This window comes from Pagrus pagrus (genome assembly GCF_965226575.1).
Source record: "Pagrus pagrus genome assembly, chromosome: 21".
Classification (NCBI taxonomy): domain Eukaryota; kingdom Metazoa; phylum Chordata; class Actinopteri; order Spariformes; family Sparidae; genus Pagrus; species Pagrus pagrus.
This window is the reverse complement of record NC_140208.1, coordinates 11,250,195-11,271,126: the sequence shown is the minus strand read 5'-3', so window position 1 is coordinate 11,271,126 and position 20,932 is coordinate 11,250,195. Positions and strand designations below refer to the sequence as shown.

At 40.7% G+C, this 20,932-nt stretch overlaps 1 protein-coding gene across 3 annotated transcripts; it reads right to left on the bottom strand.

The window, feature by feature from the left end:
• Positions 1–949: 949 nt before the first annotated feature.
• Positions 950–19,958, bottom strand: aclyb (ATP citrate lyase b). 3 transcript variants are annotated; one of them, XM_084342948.1, is made up of 30 exons: positions 19,813–19,958; positions 16,678–16,859; positions 15,913–16,035; positions 14,617–14,679; positions 14,134–14,324; positions 13,165–13,244; positions 12,712–12,842; positions 12,316–12,434; positions 12,087–12,223; positions 11,726–11,787; positions 11,103–11,220; positions 10,738–10,892; positions 9,959–10,052; positions 9,642–9,698; positions 8,975–9,004; positions 7,169–7,310; positions 6,554–6,722; positions 6,361–6,465; positions 5,967–6,163; positions 5,727–5,808; positions 5,479–5,589; positions 5,249–5,376; positions 5,067–5,160; positions 4,554–4,708; positions 4,306–4,456; positions 3,877–4,020; positions 3,604–3,717; positions 3,227–3,309; positions 2,474–2,550; positions 950–2,392 (listed from the first exon to the last, which is right to left on the bottom strand). In XM_084342948.1, the coding sequence occupies exons 2-30, from the start codon at positions 16,834–16,836 to the stop codon at positions 2,298–2,300; spliced, it is 3,366 nt and encodes a 1,121-aa protein (XP_084199074.1). In that variant the 5' UTR covers positions 16,837–16,859; positions 19,813–19,958; the 3' UTR covers positions 950–2,297. The 3 variants fall into 3 exon arrangements, with proteins under 3 accessions (XP_084199074.1, XP_084199075.1, XP_084199076.1); XM_084342949.1 differs by lacking the exon at positions 9,642–9,698; XM_084342950.1 differs by lacking the exons at positions 8,975–9,004; positions 9,642–9,698.
• Positions 19,959–20,932: the final 974 nt, after the last annotated feature.

Genomic DNA, 20,932 nt, shown 5'->3' with positions numbered 1-20,932 from the left:
TATTTATTTGTTTTCCCTTTGTATCCTTGTTTTTGTTTATTGAACTAGTATGACTGATTGTAGTTTATAGCCATTAAAGGTGCACTATGTAGTTTCACATTGCTATACTACTGCTATATTTGGCGGACCCTGCCACCCCTCTAGCTTCAAAGTAGTGTGGTAGTAAACATCTAATTAAGTCAGTTTTGTTATTTTGTCGAAGTGTGCTAAAATGACTGATCTAACTTTCAAAAAAACAAAAAGTTATGTTTTCTTTCTCTGTGAAGAGAATACAACATTTGTGTTGTCAGATAACAATGGTCCATACTCAGCATAACATACCAGGGCCAGTGTGTGTCCACGTTACATGTCTCAAGTATATAATAAAGCCAGGTGATGCCATGTTGTTGAACACCCTGAGGCTACACAAGGATTTTAGACAGATTTGTAAAGACATTTGCAATGACATTGTTGCTTTTTTTATGTGGGAGTTATATTTTTTTATTTCTTACACTGTGATGTGTTTTTGGATTTCAGGATAGCGTTTTAGTTTTTAACATGTTTGAATTGTTTTTTGTTTCTCACAATCGATTAATAAGATCAACAAGAGAAGCACAATAATGGTTTTTATGATAAACAATGTGTGTTTTTATGCATTTTGTTGACTGGTCATATCATCCACCTCTTTGGACAAAATGCTCATTTTCATCTGGATTTTTGTCTGAGTTTACCATTCCTTAGAAGCCAGCAGTGTTTTATCTGTATGAAGGGTGGTAGTAAGTATTTACTGAATGCTACACACAGATCAGTATAATATACAACTTTATATAAACCATATTTTTTAAATTTCAAGTTCTAATGTACAGTATGTCTTCTGGGTGATGACCCTGGAAGTATGATAGATATCCCTCTGTCACAGATTCACCTCTCTACCTACAACAGATAGACATTATAGACTTATAGACCAAAATGAAAAGTAAAACAAGAAGTTCTTTATTATCATTATACTATTATATGACAGCATATTACAAAAAACAAAGCTTTTTTTTCACAGTTAAATAAAAACAGCAAAACAAAGATCGAACACAGCAGGCCGTACAGTGGGCAGTTACGAAGCGTTTTGAGTTGGCGTCAGGTCTTGAGTCAAAGCCGGATAATTCTTTTACAGCGGCGACATCTGTATCCCTCATCCCCCCCAAGTAAAGCTTTCATGGTCCCTCGCAAAAAGATGCTTTCAAAAGACTCACAGGGCTCATTCATGAAGCATTTTGTTCACCCTCTTTTCATGCTTCTACATGTTCCCATTTCCTGACAGTTAAATCAGAACAGCAACACAAGCAGTTCAACACATACCGGCTGTGAAAGACTTGAACACCTCAAAACGGCATCTAACTTTACAGTAGCTGATGAACCTCAACCACTAGTTTACACCCGGGGTTGTAAACGGGGCTGCTCTAGGAAAGGCAATGCTGGAGTGACATTTAAATCGTCACGTGTTTGTTTAATTCCTTTATCACATTACGATGTCTCTGGATAAGCTCTGTAATATCAACCACAGGACCCTGATTTCTTTTTTACTTAAATCAAAGACAACAACTTTCTAAAAATAACTTTGGTTTATCTTGTGATGACAACGATTTTTCTCAGTGGGAGTGTTACTTGGACAAGGAAATTTAAACAGATATTAAATCTAGATTTGCTAGTGTTTCAACTAAGGTGCAATACTCAGAAAGCCAGAAAACATAATTGCCTAAAACAGGCAAACGCTGATTAAAATAATTATTTTAGTTAGTTGTTGTAAGTAGTATAAAAAGACATGTACCGTATTGCCGAGCTTGAACAAATTTCACATCAGCAGCTGTTACTCCAGATGAACTAATCGGACTCTGTGACGCAGGAGTCAAGATTGAAATGTGCTTTGAATCCTGCCATCGTACCGACTACGCAAAACAGGTTTTTTTTCAATTGTTTTCAGAGTACCAATTGATTTTGTGCTCCTGCAACTGCTGCAGCGTGCATTGGTTTGGCTCTTCATTCAAAACGTAATAAATTACATCTCAGACTAAATTATTTGCAGAAAACAAAATCCGAAAATATACTTCCCCTTTTTCTCCGTAAAAACTAGATCAAAAGCTTCTACCCTGATCCCTCAGTCAGACAGTACTTCCACTTTCCAGAATCATCCTGCCCAGTTTTCCCCAGGCAGCTGTTGTTGTAACCATAGAGTACATAAATATACATTAAGTTTGGAGTGTAATGCTGCCTGACCAAATAGAGCAGTCACATCTGGAAGTGCGTCCCATCCTGCGATGTGGGGATTACATGGACATGTGTTCAGGGAGCACATAGGAGATATCATCCCAGGGGTGGCGGTACAAACCCTGTTTCAGCCTCTTCTGGTCCAGGTAATGTCCTAATGTGAGACAGACACGAGTTAGACGTTCTGTTTGAATACTCAGAGTTTGTGTCATACTTCTATCTGAATGGGACTCACCAATAAAACCCATACTACGGCCGAGGACAAAGATCCCATTTAATGCACCGATCTCCACAAACTCATCAGCCTCGTCTCTGGAACCAGTTCAACATTCATGTGAGAAACAATACTGGATATTGTGCCATCAACAAGAACAATACAGACAATGGACTTTTGGCATCTGACCGATGAATAACACATTTTATTAACACTGTTTATAACACACTTGTGTAGTCAAACAGATTTGGGATACAACTTATACTAATGCTGTTGATTATTTTCTCGATTAATCGATTAGTTGTTTGGTCTATAAAATGTTGGAAAAAGGGTTAAAAGTTATAAGTCGAGTTATATTCTCATGGCGCCATTAAAAGCCACTTGATGTCTCTGTACGCTTGCTATTTTGTGGTATGACCACAAGTGAGCATTGCAGAGTGGTGTACAGAGACATCTTCAGTCCATCTGCACACATACTAAACTTGTATGAGCTATAAACCATTTATTAAAAGGTTTATAAAGTGCTTATGAATGCTAAATAAAAAATGGGCAGAAGACATCAATCTTATGTTCATGATTATCTATGGAGGGTTCTCTATTAATCTAAAGAAATAACAGTTGTCTGCCTTTTGACTTGATTTTACAATGGGAAATTTCATACAGAAAACACCTCAAGAGCCAGTCTGAATATTAACCAAAGCTAAACAGAATTAAAAAGAGCTTAAGAATTTATTTTGGTGATAAAAAGCATCCCTTCAGTTTCGATATTCTTACCGTGTGAAGCCGCCACACGTCCTGAGCAGGTCCACAAAGGCAACACCAATAAAACCGTCTACGTTGAGGATCAGGTTGGGTTTCTGAGAAGAAGAATTAAAGAAATATCTAAATATCAGAGGAATATCAGTTAGCCAGCCAAGCTCTGCCAAATGTAACATAAAAAAGGAGGAATGGATCTGCACATTGACTGAGGAAGTCACGTTGAAATGTTGTCCAATGGGAACATTTTATTGACAAACACAAGCTGCAGGTTCCTTTACTTATTTCACTGTTATGATGGTGGCTTTTATGACACACCAGTCCCTCAGACCATTTGATTTTATTAAGGTCTTGACACGTTTTGCTTCACTCTTGCTAAATCCGCTGAAAAATACCTTTGAGGTGGTGATCTTCTCTACATCTAGCGCGTAGTCAAGTAGCTGGGTGGAGGTAAAATGCTGCTTAACAAAGTCCTTCAGAATCTGCACACGCATGTCTGGGTTATTGATCTGGAAACGGAGACAAGCTTTGTTAAGGCATGGTTTTATCGTCTTGTTTTAATGAATTAATCTAATAAAGAAGAAGTATAATTTTAACTTTCTAATATAATATAAAAATGCTGCATCATTTATGGATCTTAATAATGTAACTTGACTGAATCTGCCTACTGATTTGACTCTGTGGCCAATGCCCATTATCAGCTTGCCATCCTTCTTCATCTTGTTGACAAACTCCATGGGCAGCATGCCGCTGTCGAATGCCTTGCTGAACTGCTTCGCAGCTGCATCCAAAGCACCTCCAAAACGATCTCCCTGGAATGTAAATATAAATCATGTTTCAGTACAGACGCAACTTTTGCCAACGTAGTTAGTGAATGACAAGAACTTTTTTGTGACCAAAAAAGTTGGGACAATGTAAAACGTAAATAAAAACTCATCTGTAAATTAACTGTGTTTACCGGCAGTTTTAGGAAGTGTTCTCGAGCTCTCAGTTGAGTGTATTTCAAAAAGGATTAGCAGATTATCACATTCTGTTTTATCTAGGTTTTATAGAGTGTCCCAACACAGTGTATGTTTAAGTGTATGAGCAGTACTGACGATAGTGAGCAGGCCAGAGGTGAGACTTGAGATAAGGTCCTTGCCAGCACGAGCACAGACGATGGTGTTGTGTGCACCAGAGACAGCAGGCCCGTGATCAGCAGTCACCATCAGGCACATCTCAATGAACTGGCAGGCATAGCGCGGCAACCTACACAGAAACATTACACATTTAAAAAAAAGTAAATCCAAGACTTCTTCTGTCAGAAACTGATTAACACCAGCTGTTTCACAGTCGTCACACCAACCTGCGTTGAAACCAAAGCAAGCCCAGCACTCCTCCTAGACCCATCTCCTCTTTAAAGACCTCAGTGATGGGCATGCCAGCGTAGATGAGCTCCTGGCCACGCTCGTCACAGATGCTCGTCATGAATGAGGCAGGTTTACGGATCAGGCCCAACTCCTGAAGGAAATCCAGTGGATAGTAAAACAAATATAAGATCGATTCCAACACACAGGCAATGGACAGGCTGACAATGGTTGCAGTGTGATGCAGTCTCCCATTCTCTACACACCATGGTCACATTTATCTAATAAGCAACAACAAGTCATATTATTTGTCTATTTGAAAAAAAAAAAATCAGCTGCGAGTTTTTAGTAATCTGGTATTAAACTAATACATTTCTGTAATAATGAGCTATAATTATTTTACTCTATAAAATTCAACAACTATTACATTCTTCCGTCACCGAGACAGATGCTGTGGAGAAAATAAAAAGCAGTTCTTGGGTTTATGGCGGAGTAATAATGATGGTTCTTACCCTAGCCCAAGAGTAATCCATAGGTACTGTTGGGGGAGGAACTTCCTGAGCAGGAATGATGGTACCATTGGCTACCAGATCATCATAAACAGTCCTGTTTCACCATATAGACACACATTATTAGTGGAAAACCACAATATGAATTCAATGACGAACTCTAGACCATGTGATGGATTACTCACTTGATGACGTCCCCTAGCTCATCAAAGCTCTTTGGTACAAAAGCTCCAGCATCCCTCAGGGCCTGGTTCTTGGCCACTGCTGTTTCTGAAGCCTGGTTGGCGCAGGCCCCTGCATGGCCAAACTGAACCTGAAGATGGCAGCATTACAAGTTGAGCTCAACAACTCAAAGCTCCCCAGGCAACAACAACAACAGAATGCAAAGCCAGTTATGTCAATACAACCAACAAACCTCTGAAGCGAACATGGTGGCGCAGGTTCCGATACACCAGCACACCACAGGCTTAGTTATTCTCCCTTCTCTGATGCCTTGGCAGATCTTGTACTCCTCTGTGCCTCCAATCTAGGTAGTCAGACAGAAAGAGGTCATAAAATATACATGGAACACAGCAGAAATGCTCTAAATTAAAGTAAATGAAAAACAGAAACATTAGGTTGATTTAAATCAGAAAACATTAACATTTGCAGAGCTACACCCACCTCTCCCAGTACCACAATCATCTTGATCCCTGGAGTGTCCTGGTAACGAAGGACGTGGTCCATGAAGGTGGAGCCTGGATATCTGGACAAACAGGAACAAAACACAGGGACTTAAAAGTCTTTCGGACAACAACATGTTTCTGGAGCTGGGATAAATTATTATCAGAATTTTAAACATGTATAGTTACACATGTACAATAGTTTTCTCTTCACTCCTAAGCAAATCAATTGCTAAAGTACCTGTCTCCTCCGATGGCCACCCCTTCATAGACACCATCTGTGGTGCGGGAGATGATGTTGTTCAGCTCGTTGGACATGCCCCCAGAGCGTGACACGTATGCTACACTGCCGGGACGATAAAGTTTGGAAGCCAGGATGTTGTCCAGCATGCCACCTGTGTTACCGATCTTAAAACAACCTGGCTTGATGCCTCCGACCTGGCAGACAGAAAGTACTCAGTATCAAATTAACTTATGTGTGCCAGTTCATAGGTGTCATTTTCTGCTTCCGTACATTACTGATGAAACACATCTAAACACTCTCAGAGACAACGACCACAGTATTCACGTTATAATGCAGTGCTTTAAAGAGTGCCTTCGTTTATGGTCTCTGTTGGTGTGACATGGCTGCATACCGTAGCAGGGCCAATGATAGTGACGCCTTTCTCGTCAGCCATCTTGATCATCCTCCTGGTCTGAGCTTCAGGGATGCCTTCAGCAATGATGGCGATAGTGTGGATCTGAAAACGCATTAAGATAAGAGACTTTCATGTCTGCAGTGATGTACAGGCTTCATGTAAACATAAATGAACAGTATGTCTTTTCTACCTGTGAGTACTGCATGGCCTCCATTGTGCTGTCGAAGGCTGACCGCAGTGAAGCAAAGCTGATCAGGACGTCCACCTCTGTGTGCTTCTTCATGGCGTCGGCCATGTTCTTATAGACCGGCAGCAGGATCTCTTTGTGGCCCCAGTAGAATTTCTGCTTGTGATCACCACTGAGAAAAACAGAAATGTAAGGACAATTTTTTGGTGAAGTGAAAATTCGGAGGTCAACTGTCATCGCTGACAACATTTTTGCATTTTGCTTTCTAAAGAAAACTATTTAGAAAAATGAATTAGTCATTTTTCGGTCAAACATTTGCTGCTTGCAGCTTCTTAAATAGGAAGATTTGCTGCTATTATTTGACATTTATGATAGTAAATGAAGAAGTCTTTGGGTTTTGAACTGTTGGTTGGACAAAAGAAGCAATTTGAAGATGTCACTTGGAAATTGTGATGAGCAAAATAACATTAGTTGCAGCCCTAATCATGGGTCTGAACTGCAACAACCACACACTTATTATCTGCAGTGAAGTGTTTTTAGGATTATCTGTTATGACAATGTATGGATGTCCTTAATCAGTGGAGTATCAAGTTTGTAATGTAATGTTGGGGAACATACGTGAAGGGGTAGACCATGGCTGCCACAGAGGGTTCGTCCCGGGAGCAGACGTAGTCAAAGTCCAGCATGCCTTGCACGGCACGTGTCTGCATGCCCCAGACGATGGCCTTGGTTTGTTTTCTGAAGAGTGTGGTGGCTTTGGCTGAAGGAGGGAGAAGGCAGAGGTACAAAGAGAGAGAAAGAGAAGTGAGGGGTGGAAGCAGAAACAAAAACAATCACAGGCGAGAGAGAGGGGTGGTAAGGCTGAGGAAAACAGCAGGAATGTGGATGGTAACAAGCAGAGTACAGAGAGACCTTACTCTGAGGACAGAGACACAGGAGGTAGAGAAAATAGGTAGAGAAAATAACACCGCATGACTAAATACTTTGTAGTTACAAAATCAACAGCACAAACGCTGCACTCATGTTACTTTCAGCTGATGCAATTTGCCTGCATCAGACATACACTTCTGTATGTTGTCTTTTTTCACTCACTTTCTCCATTAGCATACCAACTAATTTAGCAGTTTTTTTTTGTCTCATTGTAATTTGGGCACACGTCTGTTTTTAGCTGATAAATTGTGCCGTTTCATTCAACCTTATATCAAGTCACATTTGTAAGTGTTACTGTAATAGTCTTTTATTTTGTCCACCTCCAAGTTAAAAGGATTAATTTGGGTCTCAATATGTTAACATTAAGAAGTGGTTGTGGTAGCAGATTGGGAATTCATTTGGAATATTGTTTGAAGTTAGACTTTTTTTTTTATGACCTCCTGAGTTTCAGTTCAATAAAAGATATTTTCCTTTTCCAGTTAATACACTTTCATTAGTGGTTTTAATTCCATTGTTTCCAAATGAAAAGATTTTTCTGCAGCTTTTTCCACTGTATGTTTGTAAAAGTTGCTGTGTGCTCTTAGAGATATGACCTCACTTACCAAGCTTGTCTGAAAGTGTTGATGACACAGCTGTCTACTGGTAATTTAATTAATACTTTCAAGGCAAGCTCAAGATACCACAGCAACCCAGCAACGGTGCAAGAAAACCTGAGGCATTTAAAAAAGGACATTGTTCTGCAACAGAGTGTCAAATGTTCTGTTTTGAATGCAGACTGCCATGTTAATCTACAATGTGGTTTGCAGCATTTGCTGTTAAAAAAACACCATGTTGCAACACGTTTGTTCCAGTCATCCCATATCTCTCCTCTTTGTCCAGGCTCACCGCCTTGTGTTGTTCTCTGACCTGATGCAAACAAAGCTGTGCACAGAGCCGGTCCAGCACCGTCACCGTGTCTTTAGCAGACAGCTCAAGAGTGACAACTTATGTTTTCCAGGGTTTCTGCAGGTTTCACCAAGGGTTTTAGATGTTTTAAATACCTTCTAAGACATTTATTGAGGAAACTGAATTCAATGCTTTATTACATTTTTCAAGACTTGCAGATACCCTGGTTTTAGAATGAAACTGATCTTGAAGGGAAAGCGCAATTGTACAAATTTTTCTTTCAGCTGTGGTGGGTCATGTTTTTTTCTTGAGAAACTCCTACATTGGGATTTCTAAGATTAAAAGAGCCATCTGTCTTGGTTTATTTCCACAATAATTATATGTTGTACTAAACAAATTTGAGACGATTCACCAATGTCAATCTGGATGGAAATGCTTTTTGAACAAATGTATGTTCAGAGACGTTACACAGCGTCCCTGAAGGTGAGTAGGCCACCATAAAGAATGCGAAAAAGAAGGAAAAACCAGGAAGGCAAAATGAGAAGGCAGGGGGAAGTGGACAGAGGGCAGAGAGGGCAGGAAGACAGGTTTTTTCACACCCTTCCATACCTCCGCTGCAGCCTGAAGAGGCTTGCGCTTCTGTGACCCCACGGGACGGGAACACAAAAAACGACAAAATGAGCACAAAAACAAAAAGGGAGAAAAGAATGAGTGCAGCTGTATCGTATTTATTGAACAGACTTCAGTGCATTCGATCAACTGTGTGTCATCTCGGAAAAAACACTCCATAAATAGCACGCCAGAGGAAAAACCATGCAAAGCAGCTGCTACAACAGGGCATGCCTTTACTGCGCTGCTGTGAAAAGCAATCTTGAAGGTATAGTTTAGCCACAATCGCAAACTCATCTCAGCATGGTTTCTGACACTGCAATCAAAACTATGCCTACACAACAGCACACAACTCTAAAGAGGACAAATCTCTTCTACAGATCCTTGAATTTATGTGTCTTAACATCAGAAACCTGATGAGATATTCTTATTTGTGGATTATCTACAATTCTTTTTACAATGGTTAACTGTTTAAAGGATGACTCATTCCCGACACTTTAATGTACCCACTGAGCTACTGAGGCGAAGCAAACATGAGGTGCCACATAAAGGCACACTCATTTCTACCAAGATAATGAAGGTGAGGGGTAGGAAGAATCAAAGGCAAACCAGTGGAGAGTGTGTGGGCAGCCGAGCGCAGTGCGAGCATGGCACGCCCATTACTTACCTTTCCAATCGCCTGTGACCACATTCTTCAGAGGCCACAGTATAGAATGAAGACAGTCTTAGAGAAACAAGCGTGAAAAAAGATGAAGGTGAGCAGACAGTTTGTGCAGCAAAAACGAGAAGAGGAGGAGGAGGAGGAGGGAGAAACAGAAAGATAATTAAAATGCAGAAGAGCAGTGGTGGCATTTGCGAGGAAGGAGGGACGGGAGAAATACAGGACGCGAGGAGAAGAAAAATGAAAAAGCAGAAGTGTATGAGTACATATGGAGTCTTGCTGATCAGAAGCGATGGAGAGGCGAGTGCTTCTGTGTTAATTACCTGCTGGAAGACCCGCTTTAGACTTTTTGGCAGGGGTGATATCGTTAGACGTCCTGGGCTCAGAGAATGAAGCGGTCCTGGTTGTAGCTGGAGTCTGATACAGAAAACACAGACACACACCACATATGAGCTCATCAATACAATCAATACAGCCTTGATGGTAGGCATTTTTGACAAACCATTGTATACAATGGCATATGCGAATTATAAGGTACTGCAGTGACAATTTTGAGCTGTATGTCTTTACAAATACACCAATAGAAACACCACCCGTTTTAGGAAATAGTGATATCTGGCTTTCGATTTTCAAAGGAAACATTCTGCAACAAATGACGTCTAGCAGACACGGAGGCCAACACCCAACCCATGAAAAGGCTAAAGAGCCCACCGACTACATGAAAAGAAAACCATGCAACACTTTGCAATAGAGCAACTCCAACAAGTTCCAAAGTACAAACCTTTCAGAGCTTAAATTGTGTTTGAACATGCATGACTGAATTGTATCAGTTATTGAATGTCCTTAAACATGCTACACCCTCTCCTACATGTGAACAAAAGCTGCATATTTGTGCAATCTCGAACGTTAATGTATTACTCGTCGATAATCCTTTTCTTCAACTGGACAGTTTTACAGCTCAAATGTCTTTAACTCACTGGACAATTCACACATGGAAATGTGCTGCCTGTCTCAAGCAAAACAACATCTATAATGTGCTTTAAAAGAGATGCAAAAGACTTGCAGATCATCTTAAGTTTCCTGTGTGACTGAATGAAAATACCATTGCACTGTTGCTGGCATTGAGGAGGAAGTTGGCAGTGTGAGCGTCCATCGGGGGCTGGTTAGGGATTTCCCGATGGCCCAGAGCCATTCCAACAATAGCTGTCATGTGGGTCTCCGTACCAAACACATGGATAGGAATACCCGTGGTCTTCCCTGCACCAAAAAAAAGAAAAACAGTGTTAAACAACTCAATGTATACCTGTGCATGGATTCAACCTGCATTAGTATCCCTCTTTCTGGTCATGTGTAGTCCAATAAAAGAATCTTAAACATTTCTTGACACCAAGTATTTCCAAAATAACAAACTGCATACTAGAGTCATCAGCTTCTCTTCCCTATGACCCTCAGTTTCATCTCACTCACCTACTTCCCCCATCACCCTCAGTCCCTCCTGGTAGTTGGGCCCACCACGTCGAACAAAGATGGTGACCTCGTTCTCCTTCAGAGGACCTTGGTAGTCTTTGATGGCCCTGACGATGCCCTGAAGATACAGGAAGGGTCAGGTCAACTATGTGGATCACAGACCTTGGATTCTTGTTAAATATCTGCACAAGTGTGTCTAAATTTGATTCATACTCAGTACTCAGACATAGTACTAATGTGTTATGTGTTGTCATGAATTATTCATGAGTCATGACAGATATAGATAATGTACTTAAATATTTTAGTAATCATTTTTTACAGTTGACACTGACTAAAAACGTTATTTGGGAGGAAATATAAGATAGTTTGCACACGTGTCGCCACTGAACATGGGTGTACACTATTAACTATAAACATTCATTTTATGTTAATTTTCATACTGAGTGTGTGTTTCAAAAAGCAATGAAGCTGCAGAAGCTCTGACTAGCAGACACAGAGACCAGTTCCTCTGATAGATTCGGAAAGCACAAAATATTGTATTGGACTTTTCTCTTAGGATAAATTATTGGAGCTTACAGTCTCCTTGTCATGGTGTTTCAGATAAGTAAATCAATGTGTTTCACCTTGAATGTGGCTGCTACATTGGTGAAGTTGGCGATACTTCCTCCGATGATCAGCACTTTCCCTGTAGGAGACAGAGGCAGGAGGTGGTATGTTAAGAACATGTTCAGGACTGAAAGTTGACACCACAGAAACATAGTTTGGTGACAGCCATGAAGTCTATTGCTGACAACCAATGCACAGAGAACAGAGGCCTTGCAACACACTGACAGAGAGCAAACAGGTCAGATTGCAGAAAAACATCCAACAGTGATTTCCATCCTCAAGAGTGTCTGGTAACTCCCTCCACCCACTTTCACCTCTGGCCTACTTTTCTCACCCTGTTTGGGGTAACCGCCTTAATGACGCGTCAGCTGCACCCACCTTCAGGATGTTTCTCCTGTGTCATGAGAGAGAGGATGGTTTTAGCGTAGTCGTAGGTCTGCTGTTCGCTAGGTGCACCAGAGTACTCGCCATAGTTGGCCAGTTCATCCACCCCACCCAAGTCGCAGATGGTGTCGCTGAAGAAGAGGGAAGATGGATGGTGAAGTACTGTGTCCTGATTCTAGTTGATAAAAATGCTTGATATATAAAAAAAAAACTCCATGATCACCTGTAAACTACTGAAGCCCCTCCTCCAGCCACCATGGTCCAGATCCTGCCACGGGGGTTCAGCAGGGTTAACTTCAGACTGGCACCGCTCTTTGCATCCAGATCAGCTATGTACGCCTCCTACAATGGACAAAACCATATTGTGATAAAAGATTTTGGAAAATGAGACCACAAGGACAAGGACGGAGGCATAACCTGAGATACAAGCAACTTATTGGATATATAAGATTATTGATATGTAAACAAAAAAAAAAAAAAAAGACTCCTACAAAACATTGAACTTGCACAGGACCCATTTACTTAAACACACTGCAATATGCACAAAACCCTGCTTAAAAAACTTGAATCATAATGTATAAAAACCTGCTTTACTGCCTCACTGCCCTTCAGATCTTACCTCTGGATATGCTTCTCTGCCAAAGGGAGGCGGAAACTCCACATCACCCCATTTAGCCTTGCAGATGTAATCTGCAGTGGCATCAATTTTGGCTGCCATGTCGAGGACGAAAACTCCATCTTGGTTGACAACTGGTACAAAGAATAAAAGTTGTGTTAGCCAGTAATTCGACATTGTGGTGTTTTCCTCAAGCAAAGGCGCTGCAGAAGAGTGTGTATCAGTGGTAGATTTGATCAACGTGCATAAATTAATAACTCGTTCCCATGAATTAATAATGAAGCGTGAGGTACTTAATTCATTCTTGTTAATTGACGATGCATTATGGAGCTGTTATAGTAATAAAACAGTTCCCATCTTCCCAACTGGGGAAACCGAGGAGTAACACTGGCTCTTGCTTCCAATAGAAATTAATATAAATACACAAAGTTGAGATGCATGTTAAGAAAAACATACCTAGAGGGTTGATCTCAAGATAGGTGAAGTAGAGGTCCTCATATAAGCTGAAGAGACCCACTATAAAACTGGCCAGGACTCTTCAAGAAGACAAAAAACAAGAGAAAAGTAGAGAATAGCCATAAAACGTCTTATCATTCAACTACAACAAAAAAAAACAGCACAGCAAAGACAGAATTCAAAGTGGATGATACTTTGCTCCAAAAGGCAAAGCTGAGTCCTTAGCAGATAAGTTAGTCTGCGTACAAATGGAGAACATAACTTTCTCAAAACACTGGGGATGGTAATTGGAACAGGTGGTAAATGATCAAACCAAAACACACTGCTCAAGGTCAAACAACAGCAAAGGACTCACAAACTACACTGATGACAGAGAGCCTCTTTGATGAAGAAAAACAGGAACGGTACACACGGTAGCAAATAAATCCACCACAACCAGGTTTCTAGTGACAGTAAATGGGATAATAAAGATATATCACAATATATAAACACATCAAAGGCTTTCTGAAGCGAAGTTAAATCAGCAGAGTGCTTGATAGCAACCCTGGATACAGAATATCACAGGAAGCATCAACTCTTTGTCTCTTAGTCCAGTAAAGTATCAAATAAACACAAAATTGCAATACTGGCATCATATAATTGTTATAGTATCACATCACAAAGTGCCCTTTAATTCCTGTCCTCTACTAAATGGATACAAGATGACCTCATTGTTGGGTTCGATGGACACAATGATTTAGATGCAGTAGCAAATTGAATTAAAATGTCCTTCTCATCTTCTTCCTTAGCCTCTCTCTCTTCTTGTGCTACTCCAGTCTTGTAATATATTTTGTGACATTGCTGTGACTCTGGATTTAGGGGCTGACATAATACGCAAATATACTGTTTTATTTTTGATGTGCCTGTGTGTGTTCATTCAATAAAATGTATATTAAAAAACTGAATAAATAAAAAAGGATGTGTCCGTACTGTTTCTTATCCTCAGGAACGTGTGTGAGGAGCTGCTCTGTGACTTGGTCCTCACTCAGCTTGTCATCAACTGCGACCATCAGCCGCTGGGCCTTGGCGTCCACGTCGCCAACCTCCACTCCCCCCTCGTGGTGGAAAAGCACATGGTCGCCCTCGCGCGTGGCATAAATACACACATAAAACTCCTCCTCCTGTCAGTAGAGGGCAAATACAAGGATACACAAACACATTTTCACAGATCAGCAGAGCTTGCATTTTCACATATCTACAAAAGGCTGACAAACTGTTTCGTTCACAGTCTTTAAGAACATCCAGTTCCCTATTTTAACCAGTCTGACCTTCCTGAAACTGAACAGAAATCATCCAACTCATTATATGCACGCTAACCTCAATACATAAACACACATACAGGCCACATAAGTCAGCTTCCAAACATAACAAACAGGATCTGGAATGCAAAAACACAAGCATACATTACATTACCTGTGTGTGTGGAACAAACGGCTCAATGAGGAAGTTTTTCAGCACACCCTTTGCCTTTCCCACCTGTTAAAAGAACACACGATGTCACACACCAAAAGTAAGTTAGCCTAACCTACTTATAAACTAGAAAATTATTTTTTTTTTGTGCCGAACTAGAAAACACTAAACATCTTTTCTTGTAGGAAAACTTTACTGTCTCTTGTCTTCTTTACACACCCTGTTTGTTTATGACTGTTATCATACCAGTACACATACCATCTTTTGTTAAGAGCAAATGACATATGATGTTCAGAAGCAACAACTAATCGCATGACTAGCACATTAATTCCCTTTCTTATGTAATGGAAGTATGTATAGCGACAGCCTCTTTGAAGTGCAGCACAGCGTGTATGTATGCATGTATAGTGGACCAGAGCTGACTACCCTCCTCCACTGCATTACATAACCTCTGACCTGGCAGATCTAAACTTAAGCCCATGGTCTCTGGCACGAAACACAGCAACCTTCTACACATGACAGGGACTAATGGACCAGGAACTGTGGCTAACATTCTCTTCAAATGCAGTACAAAACACAGCGAGGCAGTCATTTGATTTACTGCCAGGGTCAGACAGACCGATAGGCTGCATTGTTAAATGTATCTATGACATAATAAGTCAGAAAAACTACAAGCAGGAGCAGGGACCATGTGGTAATATACCCCTATCTATAAGATTGTTTTACCAACAAATAATAACTTTCCGGAGAAGTAAAATCTTCCACATAGTGTTATGAGCTACTGTGTGGTGTTCTGGTCCTACTCTTGGATCTGTAACTCCAGCTGAACTCCCTGGATCACATTTCACCGTCTGAAACGTAACACTGGGCTTCTTCTGGTCTAACGTTGCATTGGTTACCCATGGTTTTAGAATTGATTTTCCATGTTTATTGCTTCTCTTTAAATCGACCTGGCCCCCCATTTACATTGATGACCTTTTAACTCCTGCTCGTACGCTTAGATCTGCAGACCAGCTGCTGCTCTCTGTCCCCAGGGCAAAGCTTATGACAGAAGGTAGTAGGGTATTTCTCTTCGGAGCTCCTTCCCACAACCGGGAATAAAACTTCCAATGAGAATCAGTTTCCTCTTTTGAAAACTATTTTTTATAAAACAGCTTGAGAGTTTTCTTCTGATTATGATCTTGGGACCTTTATCTATGTTTTTGTTTGCCCCTGATTGCATTTAATTTGTAATTACACTGTATTTTCAGTCATTGTAAATGCTCACAAAGACGAACAGGCAGATTGCTGTCGACTCACAGTGGTCTCTTTCATGTGGCGGGCTTTGAGCCACTCTTGGACACCCTGCAGGTCCAGGTTGATGCCAACCAGGCCGAGCTTCCCGCGCCGTTTGATGAGTTGATCTGGCTTTACTACCAGGCGCTACAGAGGAAGACAGAATAATAAAACCGAATGTTAAACAAAAGCCACGGATTTGCAGTAATACTGATGTGACAAACAAAACTGATGTCACAAAATGTCTCCCATTGCGTAAAAATGTCCAAATATGGCAAGGTTTGCATGACTTTATTGTATTGTAAATTTTGACAAAAGTACACACGCAAACACACAATGATGGTGAGAAAATATCCTTGTGTCAGCTGTTTGTCCATAGCTAGGACACTCTTCATCCATTTCTCATACTAGTTTACTTGAAAATACCAGATTGTAGACATATTAGGCATCTGCATGTGCTAATAAAACAATTAAACGTATAATATGATGCACAACTTGTCTAAATTTAATTACTAAGATCACACAAGCCCACTTTCGGTTGTCCCAGGTTGTAAGGTCATGCTTCAACATTACAAGTTGCATGCATCTGCAGTGCATCTAAAAACAAAGTCACATGCCACTGTGATGGTAATGACATAATGTCCTGCGAACCGTATAAAAAGTTTCAGTGACATTCAGCATGTAATTAGCCTCGTGATTTCAATACTGCCAGCTGAGGACACAACCTAGAATGAAGACATGCTAGAAGAAGGTCTCGAGGTCCTGCTGAGTCTGTCACAGCAGCCTTACCTCGGTTAGTAGCCATGGATGGTCCTGTGTGAGACGGTCCCAGTCAGTCTCAGCGGTGACGTTTGCATAGCGGAAGCGGTTCTGCACGGCCGCTGAGGTGCAGATATACTTGTACAAGAACTCTTTTCCTGTCTGCTCTGAGATGGCTTTCGCCGACATGGCAGCGCTGGACAGCACAGGACCTTTGGGAGAGGGAGGCCAACAGTTAATTTCAGAGTCACTGCAGCATAATGTATACTGATGGAAAGTCAGGTGAAGTTCTGTAGTCTACAAAACATTTCTGGAGCTTCACAGCAAAACAGCATCGCAACATTCTTCTAAACAACTGAAGTAGATGATGAATGTTTTAAAATTTAAAAACATTAAAAACCAACCAGAAAAAAAACACAAAATGTCTCCATACAGCTCGTCCTGCGTAAGACAACTCTCTTGAAGCCCCGAGATCCAGAGAAAAACAATGGAAAACAATCCAGGTATTGCGTACATGAGTCTGTCTGTGGGACACTGGGTGCAAGTGATTGATTAAATGGGCTATAATTGAAAACTGACATAGTGATGTGTTACGAAGTCATAGCCTTAAATGGGTCACATGCCTTATTGAATTCAAGCTAAATGGCCTTCTCAGCTTTCTGATTCACTGCCAGCAAAATTTATCTGTGTTTGAGATTTCCACAGTGACAAAACCCTTGCTACAAGGCTCTAACTGAGATAAACTGTAAGAGTAGTCCCTATCTGCTGCACAGCAACATATTTATCCCATGTGCTTAAATGATGGTGACTATTCAAATCAAAAACAGACCTAGAGATTGTGCAAGATGATTCTATGCACCAGAATGTACAGCTGCATAAATTAGTATCCTTTGGGCATAGTATTACATCCTTCATTTATCAACTCATCTTATTATGTAAGCAGTCATCTGCCTTTAGTCATTTGAAAGAATCATTCCTCTGTTAAGACTAACACAGTTGGCCACTGGAAAAAGCACTGATTAAACAGTCGTACTTCTGAGTTTTATGGTTTGTGACTGATGACAGCCCTATTAGTCTTTGTAATAGACATAGAAACCAGGGATCTACACTGAAAGCATAACCCTTTGTCCCTCGTCTTTACCAATTGAGCTACACTGTGATTTGGTGCCACCTCACTGGTGATATGTCAAACTGTCATCACACATTTTAAAAGAGGAGAAGTTAGTGAATATTGAAAGTGATTTGTTCTTCTTTTTAACCACTTTAAAGATTAAATATGCCTGGTAAAATAATATTTGAACACTGGAACAGGTTTCCAAAAATAGTGCAGACACGAGCATTCTGCTTGATGGAAATTGGGCTTAACATGTGGATGGATATAAAGAGAAAAAAAAAGAAAACAGACAAAGACTAAATCCCATTTTAGTAGTTGTGGAAGTCATTTTTTATTTTTTGTTTGGCTATTTTTTATTTTTCTGTTTTAGTTAAGTAGTTGTGTCACCGTCGATGTCACCTTCGACTGCGGTAAAACTGTAATAGACAGCCCTAAATGCACCTACTGAAAAAAATAACACCAACTACACTTGCTTTCACACTTTAAAACCCTTATATTTCCTGACACATCAAGCCAAAAAGATAACTGAAACACACCCAGGCCAAATTCAGAGGCACAGTCACATCTTAAAAGATAAGAAATGACAACAACAAGATAAGATTGACATCAACTGACAAGAATTTCTCCTACTACTGTATATCTCCATCAAAATACATTTCTCGATTACCAAACCTTGCCATGTAATATCTTTGGGGAATTTCACAACTACACGTGTACCTGTGGAAAAGAGATGACCCCAACACAAACACAACAGGTTGCATTAATGATCCTCACATTCCTGTGTCATCACCTTATGTTGTCAGACCTGCTCAGCCAACTCATCACTGCGAATGCTGCCTACAGTCAAACAAACACACACCCATGCATTTATAGTTCATGTTTCCTTTTGGCCTGGTGCCTCGAGTTTACAACCCCAATCTAAAAAGACCCAACTCTGAAGGCTGGTGTGTGGAACTGGTCCATAAAGTACTTTTACTCCCACTACCACCACCACCACCACCACCACAGTCTAAACAGTGATAAGCAGTGAGCCATGACAATATGCATCCTATCTCCTCTATGTGACTGATAACATTTTATGCTGGTTTTTATTTCAGCTTCTGTAATGCAAGCAGTGGCTTTGTGGCAGCAGCTCCTGCGTCAGCTGCAGCACTTTTAACACAAAAAGTCAGTCTGGGGGGATATCTGTGATGTCTAACCTGGGGATCCTGGCTAGGATTTAGCTTAGCAGGCTATCCTGTCATGCCTTCAGGGGCAGATGTCCCAGTATTTAGCCTGCCATAATCCACGGGTCCAGTCCATTGTTTGAAGCCATCAAGCCGTGAAATTTGAGCCACTGTACAGGCTCCTGAGATGAAGGAAACTGGCTTTGGAGGCAGCAGCATCACAGGGGCCCAGCGAGGGGGGTACACTGCTTCAGACACTGCCTGGCGGTGCTATGGCATCACTTCTCCCGTGCTACATCATGTGCGTCAGGCCAGTACAAGTGATGAACATCCTGTACCAGCCACCACACCCACTCCCACAGACTGTAGCCTCAACTAGCTATAGCCGACCAAGTTTTAATAACTTTAGTTTGGCTCGCACTGTGTACATGAAGAACAACTTTTGCAGAGGAGGCCCAACGGAGGTGCAAGTACTGCAGAACCTGCAGATTGAGACATGAGGCGAGATGACAAGCCCACCAAGGAACTGATGATTTCATGTGAAGTTAGCCTGCGTTCCTGATTAATATGGGCTCACTCATTTCCTCTCTGTTATCATTTCAGTTTTGAGCATGAACTTTAATTCCCAGCTGCTGTAAGAAATGCAATAAAGCTACGAGCAGTGTCTTCTCCCTCTCTCTGGCAGGATGACAGTGACTGCAGTTTTGCTGCAGACAAACCTCACAGCATCTCACATCCGCTAGCCTCAAGTCCGGAGTGACTGGCTAACTGCTGCTGTAGCCTCACGCTGGTGCAGACAGCCGTTAGCTAGCTTGACTGGTGATAAGAGAAGCTAACTAACGTCGGTGCGTAAAAAAAACCCCACAATTGAGCGAAACGTGTTACCTTGTCAATGAAAGTAGCACCTCCCTGAAGTACAGGAATCGTATCCTGGTTCAAAATGTCACGGTTAAAAGAGGAACTTCTGCTCGTACCGGAGTCTGCGCCTGTCAGCTGCCACCTCACTCTCGTCCTGTCGCACCATAATCTGGCGACCGATTACACGTCGATGCCGGCGCCTGATTGGCTGAAACGCGGTCACGTGGTGATGATAGTCCCGCCCCCAGCTTTATAATAAGAAGCCTGTAATAAATCACCATTAAACTGTAGCATAAAATTACACATGATTTACAGGGAAATTTCTTCTATTTTAAAAAAAATTCAGTTCAGTTCTTAAAAAAAACAAACAAACAAAAAAAAAGCTATAGGAAAATGGAAAAATCCGTGTGCTTAATACAGTTCATTTCCAGGTTAAACATCTTGAAAAATAGGGTTCAAGGGTCACTACGTAGTTCTGGAGAAGAAATTCTAATATTATATATTATATTATTTTAATATTATCAAGATTAATGAGGTATTAATACACACACACACCTTTTGTTCTCAGAGGAATATAGAGTCCCCAGATCACTGTTTGAAGCTAGAAAGGTGGCAGGGTCCGCCTTATATAGAAAGTAAAACAGTATGAAACTGTGTTGTCCTTTAAGGTCAATCTCTTTAGTAAGTCATAAAATCAAAAAGACAGTTTGTTTAGGGATTAAAAAATCTGTCAATAAAGATCTCTCTCCTCTGTTAAACAAAAACAATATCATAATGTTTTAATACATACATATGTGGCGGACCCTGCCACCTTTTCTAGCTTCAAACGGTGTTCTGGGGACCTTATTTTCCTCTAGAAACAGCATGTTTATTTAGTTATGGAAAAGATAAATATTTCTGAGTTGGTATTATTACCTCATTAAGATTGTAAATAGTAAAATTCTGAGTTTGAATTTCTTCTCCAAAACTACATAGTGCCCCTTTAAATAGTAATATTATGTTAATATTAAACATATGATAATATTGTGTGAATTATCCAGGGAAATTAGTCTCTTCAGGGCATCTTTTGTTTGTGATGTAATTTGGTTGTCTTTTCACTAGTGAGTGAGTGTAATTGCTTTTTGTACACTGTTTTAACAGTTATGGT

Bases quoted from the DNA above. Each gene is read 5' to 3' on its own strand.
- aclyb (XM_084342948.1), bottom strand. From the start codon at position 16,836: ATGTCGGCGAAAGCCATCTCAGAGCAGACAGGAAAAGAGTTCTTGTAC. The intron at 12,843-13,164 runs GTATGTTTTTCT...TCTTTGTACCAG, and splicing joins TCTTGAGATCAACCCTCTAG to TTGTCAACCAAGATGGAGTT. The intron at 12,224-12,315 runs GTGATCATGGAG...CCTCTTCTTCAG, and splicing joins GGGGCTTCAGTAGTTTACAG to CGACACCATCTGCGACTTGG.